This window comes from Pteropus vampyrus, unplaced genomic scaffold (genome assembly GCF_000151845.1).
Source record: "Pteropus vampyrus isolate Shadow unplaced genomic scaffold, Pvam_2.0 Scaffold1100, whole genome shotgun sequence".
In the NCBI taxonomy this organism is placed as follows: Eukaryota; Metazoa; Chordata; class Mammalia; order Chiroptera; family Pteropodidae; genus Pteropus; species Pteropus vampyrus.
The window spans coordinates 123424-139466 of record NW_011889881.1 but is presented as its reverse complement, the minus strand read 5'-3'; the positions used below and the strand labels follow the sequence as shown (position 1 = coordinate 139466).

The following is a 16043-nucleotide window of genomic DNA, read 5'->3' as shown; positions in this document are numbered from 1 at the left end:
TTATATATTGGTAGTTTATTATATGTGTAATATTATATATACATATATAGCTATTATATACTATATATATAGTAGCTTATATATTAATACTAATGCTACTAATGCCAGTCTAATACTAAACTACTAATACTAAGACTATTAATATGAGCTTTAAATCAGTAACTTTCTCTTTGCTCCAGTCTCAAAGTCCACGTGCTACCCACACATAACAGGTTTCACCTCTTCTTACCTGCTGTCCTGATAAATCAAGCTCCAAATCTTCTAGAAGGGTCACGGCCTCCTCCCCACTATCAGGACGGTATTCCTGAAGCCAGACTTGGAGCTCCTTGGGCAAGATGGAAAGGAACTGCTCCAGCACCAGCAGCTCTAGGATCTGCTCCTTCGTGTTTATCTCTGGTCGTAACCACTGATGACAAAGTTCCTTCAGTCGACTGAGAGCCTCTCGAGGCCCAAAAGTGTTCTGATAACAGAAGTGCCTGAAACGTTGGCGGAAGATCTCTGGGTCAGGAGGAGGAGTCTCCTGCAGGCTGGAATCCTGCCCCCACATGTGGTCTTCTTCATCTTCCTCTTCTACCTTTACTATTACAATACCGTCTTTCTCCTGGGCAGCCTGTGGGGACAGACCCGTGGCTTCCCTTGATTCAGCAGTCATCATTCAGGTTCAGGGAACTGACTTGATCCAAATAGGGCCTGTGCTCTCCTTTCTGTTCTAGGAGATGTTTTCTGTATCTGTTTCTGTACTATTCCTGAAGTATTAAAAAAAGTTATTAGTACTTTTATGAAAAGTTAACGGTGCTAACACTTTGTACAAGGCTATACACCAAGGCACTAGGAATAGTTAAAAAACTCTGAATAGTTAAAAAAAATAGTTAAATAGTTAAAAAGTTAAAAAATAGTTGAATAGTTAAAAAACTCTGAATAGTTTTTTAAAAAAAACAAACCCTCAGAGCTGTACAGTTTACACTGTCACTTTGCACATTACGGTTTGCAAACAGAAACCTCCAATGCGGGAATTCCACCCTTAGAGTGTGTTCGCCTGAGTCTGAGCACCTTACCTCCAGGATGACAATAGGTTATGACACGATGCCTTACAGTGATGGCTGAATGTTAGCTGGGTGCAAGCAACAGGCTTCTAGCAGTACACACACACTTATTTCCTCCTATAATAACTACAGCAGATTGGCACAACTGCTAGTTTTTTTTTTTTTTTTTTTTTTAGGCAAGGCAATCCTTGGTTGACCTCACAGATTGCAAGGACCTTTCCTTCCTTCCTTTAATAAACAGGTGATCTCTCATCCAAGTACTAACCAGGCCCGACCCTGCTTAGCTTCTGAGATCAGACGGGATCGGGCTTGTTCAGGGTAGCATAGCCGTAGACATTAGTACCATTTTATAGATGACATGACTGAGGCTTAGATAACTTATTTGCTTAGAGCAAATGGCTACCTACCTAGTGGAGTAAATTTGAAGCCCCAGACTTACTAATCTACTATCTAGCTATTTCTATTATTTTTACAGATGCCTCGCTAAGTCTAAAGGGAAGAGCAGGAGCCCCTGTTCACTCACACAGAGGGCTGCCAAGGTACCCTCATTCACTTGTTCATTTTTAGGTATTGTGATGTTTCCTGGTTTATGAGACCAGTTATATGAAATAATGGATCATTTTATCTGGCTCTGAATAATCTTGCCTTCATAAGAGACAAGCACGGGGGAACAGGAAGTAGGTGAAGTGAGTGAAGGACGTCAAATGATACAAACTTCCAGTTATAAAATAAGTAAGTCCTGGATGTAATGCACAGCATGGTGACTATAGTTAATAATATTGTATTGTATATTTGAAAGTTGCTGAGAGTAGATCTTAAAAATTCTCATCACAAGAAAAATATTTTTAACTATGGTGACAGATGTTAACTAGCTTTATCGTGGTGATCATTTCACAATGTATATAAATATCAAATCATTATGTGGTACACCCGAAACTAATGTTATATGTCAATTATATCTCAAAAAAAGAAGACAAGTAGCTTTAAAGATTCTTGCAGAGAAACTACAATTACAGGAAATACTAATGACGCAAACACACATGAACAAGAAAATGACACAGCTGAAGTTTCTATCTAGAGCAAGGTTTTACTCAGCTAGATTAGGAGGCAAAAACCAATGTTGATCTAAATCAAACAAGAAGTCAACCAATAAGTGAGAAAGTAGCTGCTTTAAAAAAAAAAAAGGAGTGTGAGGAAAGAACTATTATGAGAACAGATGTATGCTGGGAAATACTTCTACTGTTATTTTAACTGCCAAAAATGACTAAGTATCCTTATTACCTACACATTTAAAAACCTTGGAAATATTTTTTAATCTGTTTAAAATCTCCCAAAGAATTTAGTGGGTCTTAAGCCTGTTTGTTAAAAAATCTAAAATACTTTTTGATTAGTTTGTAAGAACAGGTGATTTAAGGTCATGGAAAATGGAAAAGCATTCCAGTTGGGTTAAGCTGGCCAAAGGGGTGATCTCTTGGATTTCAACCACAAAAATCTAATTGGCGGACAGGACCAATCGTGAGTTACTAAACAGAGTCAATGATGTATTTCCTCCATCTGAATTGACAAATCTTTGTGAAGCATCTTTTTCACCTTTACAACCATCAATATTAAGCATCAAATATAAGTTTTAGAGACAGCATTCAATTACTGTATCACAATGAGTTAGGCCAAGAGTTTTAGCAAAGCATTTTTAATCTATGGCTCTCATTAAAAAATCATTAGTAATTTTGGTGGCAAAGGGATCATGTACATTTAAAGTATAAAAGTTAATTTTAATAGTACAATTTAATGTCTTTTAATGTACTTTTTGTTCTATTATACAAAATGTTGGTATAAAACATTTATGTAATTTTTATAAATAATTTTTACTGATAGGAATATGTGACCATAAAAGTTTGGAGATGACTTTTAATCACAAAGAATATGATTTCAATCTGAGATTTATCACAGGATTAGTTTTTCTATATCATTTTTTTTCCTTAATGAAAAACAAGAATCTTATTAAAATAGCAGCCTATAATAATAAAGAATGCTACATTCAAAAATGCTTTTACATAAAAGTAAAGAGGATGAGGGAATTAAGTCATTTCACCAATGACTTTAAACTGGTAAAAGTCCTATTGCAAACCATCTTCTAGCTCTTCCCATTGATTCCTTCAGACTTGTTTCGTATCCCACCCTCCTTCCATTTCCTAAACATTTCTACATATCTATAACATGCAAGGTTTCCCGCTAGACTGACTGGAATAAAGATGAGAAGCCCATTCCTATTTTTACACAAATAATTAAAGTATAAAGCAGAATGTCCCAAAAGTTCTAAGAAGGTTTCAACAGGAGCGCTAGAGGAGCCCTGAGAAGTAACTGATGCGTCAACAAGGTAGCTTGTAGGAAAAGGACCCCTGGAGCTGGGGCCATCAGAACAGCCAGGACCTCTGCAGAAAAAGGCAGGGAGTAGGTAGTCCAAGAGATCATCCCTTTGGTTATCTTAACTCAACTGAAGGCTAAATAATTCCTGTCGGCCTTAGTTTATTTTTTTCTTCTGAAAAGTCAAAAGAAAGACTGTCTTTTCCTGCTATATATATGTCCCACAATTATTTTCACTACCCTAAATGAAGCTTCGTATCTCCTGCCTAGTCTAGTGCCAACACCCTCCAGTACTCAGTATCTCCGTATCTCCTGCCTAGTCTAGTGCCAACACCCTCCAGTACTCAGTCCCAGTTTCCCCTCACCCTTCATTTCTCATAATTCTCCCTCTCCCCTGCATGAATCTTTTCCATCCAGCAAAATGAGTCTATGCGGTATTTCATAAATATGCTTTGTATTTTGATTGCCATCCTTTCCTCACATCATACTCAATGCCTACTTACCCATCAGAGCTAAGCTGAAATGCAAAAGGCCACTTGCCCCTCACTGCTGTTCAATTCAAGAAGCCTCTAGTAGGCATGATATAGTAAGAGCCAATGTTTACACAACAATCTTAAGAGGTAGGTACAATTATCACAATTTATAATGACAAAACTAAGGTTTACGGACGTTAAACAACATACCCAAGGTCACAAGCAATTAAACGGTAGAGCCAGGATTTGAAACTAGGTCTGTAGGACTCCTCAGTTCAAGCTCTAACCATCATGTCAAACTCACTCTGTCCCAACATGTGGGGTAAGAAAGGGTTTTTGTATACACAGATTCTAAGAGGAAGGCCTATGAAGGATGACCACTCAGGAATAGGAATAGGCCTCATTTGCCATCCATAATTTTCACTAGAGAGCTGTGTGACTAAGGAGACACAGCAGGAGATGCAAGCAGGGAATAATCTACAATCAGCCCAGTGGGATCTTCAATCAGGATAACTAAGCAGAACTAGTGCAGTAACTAGCCTAGCATCAGAAGACTATTTTTATGAAAATTCTATCCTGTCTCAGCTATATTAAGGAGAATAAAGGAAAGGATTCTTGATTTGTGCCCAAACCTAGGTCAGAGTTTTAAAGAGTAGGATACTCTTTGGGTCAATGGGACTTAATAGGAAGAGACTCTGGAAATGAGACCTCAAGGGACAGAGACAAGGGCATGGGCACCTTCCCTCTTCCCTTAATTTCAACAGGTCCTCTCCTCCATCCCCAACATTTCCCTGCTTCTACTCTGGATGAGAGAAAAGTCACAACAGAAGTTGCAGGGCTGGGTTTTATTTTAGGTTTCCCAGATAATGTGAGCACACAGCTTTTCTCCTCTCTCCAAACCTCTGGCCCTAATGGTCTCCACCAAGCATCTGCTATGGAAGTTCTCATGCTGTTTTTCTTTCTTGTAATTTAATTTTTCATGCCTTCCCTCCTCAACTGGACTATGGTTAAGGGTATGCTTCTTTGTACTTAGACCACTTAGTTTGATTCCTTGCAAGCATTAGTTTTTAAAAAATACTTGACTGAATTTACAATGTTACTATTTTTTGCCCATTCAGACATCATTCAATGTTGCCCTCAAATTGGTTACTTGGAAGTTTCATTAAGCTGTCCCACCACTTATCGGCTGACGATTTTAGGCAAATTAATTTCTTTCTGCATGTTCCTCATCTGTACAATGGGGATAAAAACAGTATTTGCCTCACAGTTGTAAGGATTACAACTGTTAACATCCGTAAAGCACTTAAAAAGAGTGTCTGCCATTTAGTAGGCACTAGAGAAGTATTTTAATTTTTTCAATAAATTTAAGAGATGATACTGTACTTTCCAATTTTCAGCCTGCTTAAAAGATTAAGCAATAGGAGAAATCCTGCAATAATGAAAGCAGTACAGGTTGGAACATCTGAATTCTAGTTTCCCACAAATAAGTTGCACATCCCTGAGTGAGTTATTTAACCTCTCTGGCACTCAGTATCTTTATCTGTCAAACTTGGGGAGAGGAAAGAATGCAGAGGAGCAGAACACTACCTCTGGGTGCCTCTCAGCTGAATTAGATAAGATAACTCCCAACAACTGGTTCTCACCAAGAATAAATATGAACAATTTTTTTACAAAAGGGCTTGGAATTACAAGCTCAGCGTATTCTAAATGCTATTTTCTAAACAAGCCATTATCCTTCCCAGGGTGCAGTCTTCAAAGTTTAAACACTCCCCTCCCCAGCCAATTTTTGAACAAAGCTATAACCCATTTTAAAATATAAAAAAGCTACCTTTAAAAACAGCTAGCTACACAAAGAATATTGCTATCTCAAAATGAAAAAGTAAGATTTAACACTAATGTGTATTTAGATGCAATATAAAGGCATAAAAAATTTAAATGCATAGATCAAATAGGGAATAAGTAAAAGACTATGGTATCAAGCAGCTAGCTTCCCTGTTTGTATTTTAAGATTGGTGAAAACTGCCTGAAATAATGAACAAAAATCTTGCACAGTAATTCAGAGTCAATACAAACTTGGAGGAACATTCTGGGGCAAATAATCATTATGGTTCCCTATGTAATAAAGCTATTTTCATTCAGCCAGCAGTGCTTTGTTCATTGGTTTACAATAAATTCTCCACAATTCAATTCAACAAGTATTTAGTGACCACCTCCAAACCGCCTATCACTGGCCTGTACAATAAATGCTTTCTTTGGTCCCAGGCCATGTAACAGCCACTCTATAACGAAAGTATCTTATTTTGTAGGAAAGGCATTGCAAGAAAGGGAGGGCAGGGAGGTAGTAGCGTCAGGGTAAACTGTAGCTGACTTTTTCAATTACAGAGACTAAATTAAATAATTTCTAAGTTGGAAGGACCTTTTGAGAAAACCTAGTTAATTTTATTGATGACAAAACAAAAGCGAGAGTTGGTGAAATCTTTCTTATCCAAGGTCACTCAGTCTCCTAATGGCCCGGTGCAATTTCCACAAATTCCCTTCACTCTTCACTGCCAAGTCAAGCGGAGCCACTACCCAGAAGCGAAAAGTCCATCTAATCTTCCTGACAGCTCATGTCTAAAAGACTTCATAATATTCCACACAGCTGAGAGAGTGGGTTCGCAACACTTCTTTTTCCACTGACTAGGCTTCAAATACTCTTTAATCACCACTCAGGGAATACGGGTGGGGTGAGAAGCAGGTGATCTGGAAACACGTATGCGGCACTTCAAAACATGTCCATTTCTCGGCCTTTCTCATTTTCCACCTCAAGGTCCTGAAGGAGCCCGAAAAAAATCTCACTGGATTCAAAGCAAATGGCGACGACGGGAGAGCAGAAAAATCAGACAAGGGTCATCGGTTCGCTCGCGAAACGTCAAATGACGATGATGACACTGCGGGCGAGGGGCCCGGAAGGAGCCCACAGCCCGCCTGCCCCCAGTCTCTGAGCACCCCCAGTCACTAGACCCTCGCCTCCTCCCCGCATGGACCCGGGGGTGGGGCGGGGACGTCTCCCTGGGGGGACGGCGCATCCTACGGCCAGGCCTGGAGACAGGGACTGGGACTTTCTTCACACTCCGCCCGGGCTGCCTGGAGGGGACCCCGGGGCCGCAGCTGCAGAGCCCACCCTCACGTACACCCCCTTGCGGCCCCGCCCGCCCTCCCCAGAGGCCGGCCCAAGTCTCACCGTGAGCACCGGGAGCGGCCTTGGGGCGCTGGGCGAGAAAGGGGAGCTGACTCTGGGGCTCAGGCCGGCCGAAGGGCGCTGCACAAGGACCTAGGCCCTCCCGACGCCTCCACACAGACACAATGAGTCACAAAGGCCGGAAGTGTGTCAGCACCTCACCTTCCGGGACTGCGCTGCGCTTCCGGGTTCTCTCTAGGAGAGCGGGAGGATTTGGCATCTCAGTTTCTGAATCGTAGACCCGGCGCTTGCGGTCGGGAAGGTGGTAAAGCGTCCGCCTTTGAGGTTCTCGGCCTGTGCTTGTGCACCCTGAATTAATACTGGGGACCGACGAGAAGGGGGTTCAGGCTTTACGAGACTGTCCAGCTCATACGCCAATTCGTATGAAAATTCGATTTCTGCTGTCTTTTCCATCTTGGGTAGTCCTTGTAATTATAGTTATTATCGAGCAATAATAATATTTAGTAATTGTATGTCTGTGGCAGAGGAACTGAAACAAAGGTGTAGACCGAGAAAGATCAAAGTGAAGTCACGGGTGGCTGGTTTCACAAAACTGCCGTGATTGCTTCTCTTGGGCCCTGGAGATGTCTGCCAATTGAGTGGCTGATATTTTCAAATACTTGGTGGGTAGACAAAGGACGGCTTTCCACAACCAAGTTAGTTCTGTGTTTTGTTTATGTGGTATATGCTATTATAGCAGTTTAAAAGGAGTTTTCATAGTAATAACAAGACACTTTTGCCTTCAAGGTGTTTTCACAACTTATAATTATGGCCTTTACTTTTACCTGGCAAGATAAATTGCTTCATTTTATGTGCAAGGGTAACCAAGGGCTTTAATGGTTGTGTCTTAGCTCTTTGTTCCAAGACAAGTTCATGGAAAAATTGAACTCAGTAGCTTGGTTGCATGACTAAAATTGCTTGGGGGAGGTTATAGTTTTCAAATACTTGAAAACTATAAAGCAATTACAGTATCATTAAATGAAAATTCCAAAATAGAGAAAAATAATCGTGTAATTCCTCCACGTATGATGGCTTTCATTTATCCCTTTCCTCTCTGTTTTCATATGTATTTAATACATATTTTAATTTATTATTTTAAACATAGTTCAAAACTATAGTTGTATTAGATAAGTGTCTGGTATGCTTGAAGTACCTGCCACTTTCATGTTGTATCATCACTTTTTGGACCAAAGCTGATGGGATCAGGTTTGGGCACCTGATGGAAGCACAGTTTCTTTATATGCTGACCAGTGGAACTATGGTCATGGCCTGGTCTGAGAGTTCTCATGGAACTGTAGGGAACTAAAGCAATTAGATCCCCTTTCTTGGGTATTTTAAATGTGAGATGCAGAAAACTGGGGGGCAAGCAGAAATCAGTAAGCAGAAGCCATTAGGTAATAGAAGCCATGGAAGTCAAGAGTGAGCAGAGGCTTGAGTAGAGAAAAAAACAAACCGAGCTATAGAGACAAAGACAAGCACACCACATGGCAGACTACACAGAAGGGAACCCAGTCACCTAGTAATAAGGGCCCACAGCATAATGAGGTGACAGCTTGAATAATTTTCAGGCCCCAAACAATGTTTATTCTCTGCATTGCTTGACTTTGTTGCAGATGCCTTTGTACTCTGTCCCCTTACTTCCCTGAGTGTTCTTTGAACCCCTGGCCAACAAAAGAGTCTGGTTTTGTTCCTTGCCACAGGGAAAAGCCCAATGTGATTGATGTAAAAATCATGTGTACTACTTAAAAATGCTTAATATTGTATCATTAACATCTTAAATTTTGCTTCTCCAAAGAGGTTTAATTCTTATCTTCATCCTGCAGCAAAGTTACTTGCACAAGAAGGGTGGCAAATGTCCTTCCATTGGTCTCGCTTAATTTATTGGATTACATCAGAGTCACGGCAGAATTTATTTACTTATTTGTAGCCATTTAACACTTAAAATATATCAGGGATTATGCTTGATTTTGGAGGATACAAAAGTGACATTGCACTGGTCTACAAGAAGTTTACAGTCTAGTAGGGAACATTACATCAATGTGTGAGTCAACAAAATACGAAGTGAAACGATGCATATATTCCTAGCCACATAAACAATTCTCTGGCCTGGTTGCCAGTTTCCCAGGGCAGAATTAAGGGTTCTGTGGCGCTCCTCTTCTGAAGGTTACTCTCTGCTTTTAGAAAAGAGGGTGGGAGGTAGTCTTGAGCCTGCTCCAAGGTAATCTCTGTTGCAGCTTCTCCTCTTGCTGCTTCTAAGTGTCACTGCCCACTGCTGTCTTCTCTGGGCCCCCTGGCTTGGAACAGCCATTTCTTCACTTTTTGGACCTATGAAAGGTCCATAACACAAGATTGTTGTGTACAATAGATTTAATCCTCGATTTCTGAATGAGGAAGGTTATAACAGCGAAGATTGGAATCAACCTTAAAGTGAATATTCAGCATTTTCAGCCATCTCAGCCATCAGGAATTTTTCCCTGGCCAACTTTCTAATGCTTAGTCCCCTAGGCCCCCCAGTCCTCTGCTTCATCTAGATCCTTCCTTACATCTCATTTCTTCTAGAATCCTAACAATTTTTTGGAGCTTTTATTCTACTGAGTGTTGATTTCTCTTTATGTACTTCAGTCCACCCCACCCTCACCCCCCAAATGCCCACAGGGGCCAGGTAGCCAATGCCTGGGATAAATTTAATTGTTACCTGACTGTGAAGTGGGACAGTCGGTAGCTGCCCATCTGTTGAGCACATGCCCTGGCCAAGGAAGTTGCTCTTTAGGCTATTGTTGCCAAGGAGAGTGTAGACTCAGAATTACCAGATAGGTTCATTTTTCCAAGGAGAAAAGAGAAATGGGATTTTTAGATGAAATTTCTTTATTTTTAAATGATACTCAGCAAACAAGTGGGCATACTTGCACAGGGCATGTGTGCTCTTGCACAGGGCAGGTGCACGCACACACCCCCTCTGAGTTGGGAGCAGACGTGTTTGCAAGTAGGTGGTGTGTACTACCTCTTGTCTAAAGAGCCCCATGGCCAAGGGTCCTCCCCTTAAACAGGTTCCCTCAGGAGATTTCCCTAAACAAAGAGCCATCTGCCTGTGAAGTGAATGCTGATCCTCAACAATATGGAAGCACAGCTGCAATTATTTCCCTTTCAAAAAATACTCTTTTTCTTCACAGTGCATGAGGAAATTGTGCTTCATGGAAATGGGTCCACCAGGCCTTCAGTGAAGGACATTGACAGATGTGGCTAGTTGTTTTTAATTCTTGGCATCACTGCCTTAGACAACCAACCATCCCAACTCTTTGTGGCCCTCAAAGCCATGGGAAGGGTGATGACTGTGAACAAACTATCATGGTGTCTGTGAGTGCCCACTGGCCCTGTTTGCAGGAATGCTGGTGCTCCCCAGCAAGGTGGACAGCTAGGATGGGAGGAGGCTGCAGAAGGCTCTCCTGGGGTCTGGGTGAGGAGACCTTAGCTGGGTCCCAGTTGACCACTTTCTGAATTGTGTAACCTTCCCCAATCACTTTTTCTCTCCCAGCTATAGTCGGTCTCTAAAAGAATGAGCAGAACAGTATTGCAGTTCCCTTTCCACCGTCCAGGACAGGATAAGCCAACATCTGGAAAAGCTTTTGATAAGTGCTACTCAAATATTGATTTGTACTGTGGTTTTGTAGCTTTCACTGAGAAAAGGCTTCGAGAAGCACCTGTCAGGTGTGTATGATGAGGGGCGAGGTGGAGACAGGTGGGTGGATAATAGAAAAACCTTTCTTTTTTCCCAAAGCTATGGAAAACATTTTCCAGAAGCTACAAGGGATTAAGAAACCCAGCTTGGAAGGTGAAATACATAAGCCACAATTTTTTTCCAGCTATGTCTGGTGGCTGCATATGGAAGGCAACACAGACTGGGGTTTAAATCTTTGCTGAACTACTAATTCACTGTGAGTTTGGGCAAGTCAGTTAATATCTCTGATCCTTTGTTCCTGTTATAGGTTGACTTGTGTCCTCCAAAAAACATATGTTGGAGTCCTAGACCCCAGTACCTCAGAATGTGATCTTATTTGGAGGTAGGATCTTCACAGAGGTAATATAGTTAAAATAGGGGTGGGCCCAAATCTAATATAACTAATGTTCTTATAAGAAGAGGAAATTTGGACACACACAGGCATAGAGGGAAGATGATGTGAAGAGACACATGAAGAAGTTGGCCATCAACAAGCCAAGGAAAGAGCCCACAGAGAGAACCAACCCCATCAACACCTTGGTCTTAGACTTCTAGCCTCTGGAACTATGAGGCAATAAATTTCTGTTGTTTAAGCCCTCCAGTGTGTGGTACTTTGTATGGCAATTCTTCATTTCCAAATTGGGGGCAGTACTACCTACCTCAAAGGTGATTGTGAGGATATCATGGGTATAGGTGGTGAGGAGGTGACACCCTGATTCTGACCTGACTCCACTTTAGGGGTTCAGGAATGTCTAGAACTGGAGGAATGTGTCCTCCTCAGGGTTTTTTACACAAAAGGTCTGAGAAACCTCCTGAGACATTGCCCACCCCATAGGAGAGGCTGGCAGACAAGTCTTGTGATAAAGCCTCTCAGATTTACTCCTTGAGCTGGCCTCATATGGCCTCTTGTTCCAGTCTTACATTCCTTAGGGCATGTACGAATGAGTAAAACTAGACAGAGCAGTTTCAGTGAATGCTGGTGGCCATCGCTGCAGTGCGATTGGCTTGCCAACCAACTTTTCCTCCTAGCAGATTCCCAAAGGTTACTTCCTAGAAGCCTCTTATCTGGGGCTAATTAGTTTTTGTATTAGTTTCCTATTACTGCTGTAACAAATAACCATAAATCTAGTGGTTTAAATAATACAAATTTATTCTCTTACAATTCTAGAGATCAGAAGTCCAAAATTGGGTCTTATATGGCTAAAATCAAGGTGTCATCGGGGTTGCATTTCTTCTGGCGGCTCTAGGGACAATCTATTTCTTGTCTTTTCTATCTTCTGTAGGCCATCTGCATTCCTTGGCTTGTGGCCCCTGCCTCCGTCTTCAGACCCAGTAGTGTAACATCTTCAAATCTCCCTCCTTCTCTGACTTCTACTTCCATGCTCATGTCTTCACTCTCTGATTCTGAGCCTTCTGCCTCATTCTTATAAGGACCCTTGTGATGACACTGAGACCCGCCCCCCCCTCCAGACAATCCAGGATAATCTCCCTATCTTGAGATTTTTTCATTTAATCACATCTGTGAAGTCTTTTTTTTATCAGGAAAGATAACATATTCACAGGTTTAGGACACAGATATTTTGGGGGGATTTTTCTGCCTACCACAGTTTCCTGAGGGAAGAATCCTTCAAACCCTCCCTGTGGGCTATATGTCCAGCTCCTAGGTCCTGGGCACTTATGGACTTGCACCCCCAGCTACTGCTTCACCACCAGCTGTCATCCTGCTGGCTTGCTATCACCACCACCAAAGCTATTTTTGCTGCTACCACCCCATAGGAAATGACACCAGAATCACCTGTTGGCAAAGAAGTCCAAAAGATATCATTTGCCCATTCCCAGACTTCTTCAAAACAGAATGGAACACAGATGGGAGAGAATTGAGCTGAGACCTGAGATAAGACAGGCAAAGTCCATTGCATCCATTCTTAGCCTTTTATCCAGATTTAACTTCTACATAACAACAGTAACAACAAAATACGCTATGCTTTCACGTAAGATGATGCAACTATCCCTCAGACAAATTAAGCGCTTTTGCCCTTTCCACAAATCCCATCAGTCACTGTATCTGCCATTGGGTGCTGTTAATTTCTCTTCTGGTTTGGTTCCAATCTCTCACCTGTATAGTCTGTAACCTAAAATCTAAATTGTAAGTTAACCACTCCTGATGTAAAATTAAGAAAATTTTTACATTAAATAATAGGAGAAAGAGAGAGAGGAAAAAGGAATTAGTGCATATAAATACATATATAAATATAAAATATAATACAAATAAGGAAGAAAATAGGCATAATTGTTATGGGTCTTATTTTTGTAACTCATTGCATGGTTATGTGTTGGAGTAATTGGCTACCAAATTTGGAAAACATAAAATATTAGATGTGTACTTCATACATACATAAAAATAAATTCCAGATAGATTGATAGTTTAAAATTTTTAATGTAAAATATAAAACCATGTAAGTAATAGAAGAAAAGACACATGACTATTTGCACACTGTGGAGAATGAGGAGATTATTAAGTGTGGCACCTGAGGTAGACATCCATTGACTTGTCTGCCCAGCAAACCCCTGCTTCCGAGGAACCTAACCCGCACTTTCCTACCCCTACCATGGACATGTGATTTGAACAGGAGGTGTCTTCTTATGTGAATCCATCTTCCTGGCCACCAATCTGAGCCACTCTGAGACTCTTTGAACCCCTCTGTGTTCATAAAACTCAAGAGATGTGAGTTCTTGCACTGCCTTTGAAGGTAAATCTAACCTTTTGGATATAGCCATCATGAGAAAATAAAGCTAACAAGGAGAGAAAAGCAAGTTGATAAGCAAAGAGGTGGTGCCTAGTCCCTGCTTCCTGTAATGCTAGGTCATACCCCTGTCCTTTCTGGTTATATGAATCAATAAATTCTCATTTTTGCCTAAGCTTATTTTAGCTCAATTTCTATCATTTACAACCTAAAGTTCCAATTCAAACAATATGCAAAACAGGAACGTAAAAAAAGGTAGACATTTAAAAATTAAAATCCTGTTAAAACCAGTTTGTAAAAAGAAAATTACCTCTACAAAATTAATAGACAAGTCAGAAAAATTGGCAACACACATAACAGTTGCTTTTGGCTGTTTTCCCTCATGGTACCAATATGTCTGCCACAGCTTCAGTCATCTACTTCTCATACCATATCCAGAGAATGGAAAACGGACTGAGCTGTCTTCTGTCCTGTGTTTCCTTTTAAGGGCAAGGAAAGTCTCATAACTCTTCACTCCGCCCCTATTCCAAGTAGTCTTTCACATTTCTTCAGCTAGAAGAGCATCACATACCATACCAAGAACCATCAGAGCATAAAGGATGGAATTACCATGATTGGCTAATACTTATGAAGATTTGCTGCCTGGGATATGGTACCTGTGAGCTGTATGGATGGCGGGTGAGAACCTAAACAAAATCAGGGCTCTGCTGGCTGAGAAAAAATAGGACAGCTGATATCCTAGGAGTAGAAGGGGCAGAAATTTGAGTAGACTAACCAACAGGTTCTGCCACACTAGACAAGAAACTTAAATATCTAAGACACTCTTGTACAAGAAACTGCCTATTTCATGGAATTTCAGGAGACTGGTAACTCCTCTTAAGCTTCATCTTATACCAGTCACAGTATATGCTTTTATTCAAAGCATAAAAATTAGAATCAGTGGTTATAAGAGGAAAGTTCATATCATTACAGGCCTATCTTAAAAACAAGAATGAACCCCCCAAAACAACCTAACACTTCATCTTAAAATACTAGATAAGAAAGATCAAATGAAGCCTAATCAGCAGAAGGAAAGAAATAGTCAAAATTAGAGCAGAATTAAATAAAATTGATTTTTTTTTTTTTTTTTTTTTTTTTTTTGCTATTCCTGTGCCCAATTATATATTTTTTTTCTGGAAGATTTTAAGGTCTGTATTTTTGGTGTTATGAAATTTTTCAGTGGTATGCCTTATAAGGTTGCCAATAAAATACAGAACACCAGTTAAAATTGAATTTCAGCTAAATAACAAATACTTTTTCTCCACAGAAGTATGTCCCAAATATTGCATGTAATAACAACAACAACAACAAAAAGTAGAAAAAATAAATACAACAAAGAGCTGGTTCTTTGAGAAGTTTAATAAAACTGACAAATCCCTGGCTAGACTCATTAAAGAAAAAAGAGAAAGGACACAAATAAACAAAATTAGGAATGAAAGAGGAGAAATTATAACAGACACCGCAGAGATGCAAAGGATCATATAAGAATACTATGAAAAAGTATGTAACAGCAATAACCTAGAAGAAATGGACAAGTGCTTAGAAAGATACAACCTTCCTAGACTGAATCAAGAAGAAATGGAAAATCTAAATAGACTGGTCAGTACTATGGAAATTGAAACAATCTTCAAAAACCTACCAAAAATTAAAAGTCCAGGACCATATGGCTTCACCAGTGAATTCTAGCAAATGTTCAAAGAAGATTTAATACCTATTCTCCTCATACTTTTCCAAAAAATTAAAGAAGTAATACTTCCCAACTCGTTTTATGAGGCCAATATCACCCTGATGCCAAAACCTGGTAAAGATAACACAAAAGAAGAAAACTACAGACCAACATCTCTCGTGAACACAGATGCAAAAATCTTAAATAAGATATTAGCGAACCAAATACAGCAACATATTAAAAAGATTATCTACCAAATCAAGTGGGCTATATCCCAGGGGCACAGGGATGGTTCAACATAAACAAGTCGATTAATGTGCTACACCACTTAAACAACTTAAAAAGTAAGAAACATATGATCCTATCAATAGATGCAAAAAATGCCTTTGACAAGATATGGCATCCATTTATGATCAAAACGCTTAACAAAATTAGTATAGAAGGAAAGTACCTTAACATAATAAAGGCCATATATGACAAACCCTTAGCCAACATTATACTTAATGGCGAAAAAACTTAAAACCTTTCCTCTAAAATCAGGAACAAGACAAGGCTGTCCACTATCGCCACTTTTATTCAATGTAACATTGGAGGTCCTAGCGAGTACAATCAGGCAAGAGAAAGATATGAAAGGCATCCAAATAGGAAAGAAGTCAAACTGTCACTATTTGTAGATGACACAATTCTCTTTACAGAAAACCCTAAAGACTCTACAAGAACACTATTATGAAACAATAAGCAAATACAGTAAAGTTTCTGGATACAAAATCAATGTTCAA

At 40.1% G+C, this 16043-nt stretch overlaps 1 protein-coding gene and 1 long non-coding RNA gene across 2 annotated transcripts in view; one reads left to right on the top strand and one right to left on the bottom strand.

The window, feature by feature from the left end:
• ZSCAN21 (zinc finger and SCAN domain containing 21) overlaps positions 1-7277 on the bottom strand; it is a 37435-nt gene extending 30158 nt beyond the window's left edge. Inside the window, exons 1-2 of the mRNA XM_011386318.2 lie at positions 7104-7277; positions 230-746 (exon numbers count right to left, since the gene is read on the bottom strand). Of these exons, the coding sequence (XP_011384620.2) occupies positions 230-655 (426 nt within the window). The 5' untranslated portion in view covers positions 656-746; positions 7104-7277. The remainder of the gene's footprint in view (positions 1-229; positions 747-7103) is intronic.
• Positions 7278-11432, top strand: LOC111734397. The gene is made up of 3 exons (XR_002778436.1): positions 7278-7723; positions 11084-11158; positions 11257-11432. It is a non-coding gene; the product is annotated as an uncharacterized LOC111734397 (long non-coding RNA).
• Positions 11433-16043: the final 4611 nt, after the last annotated feature.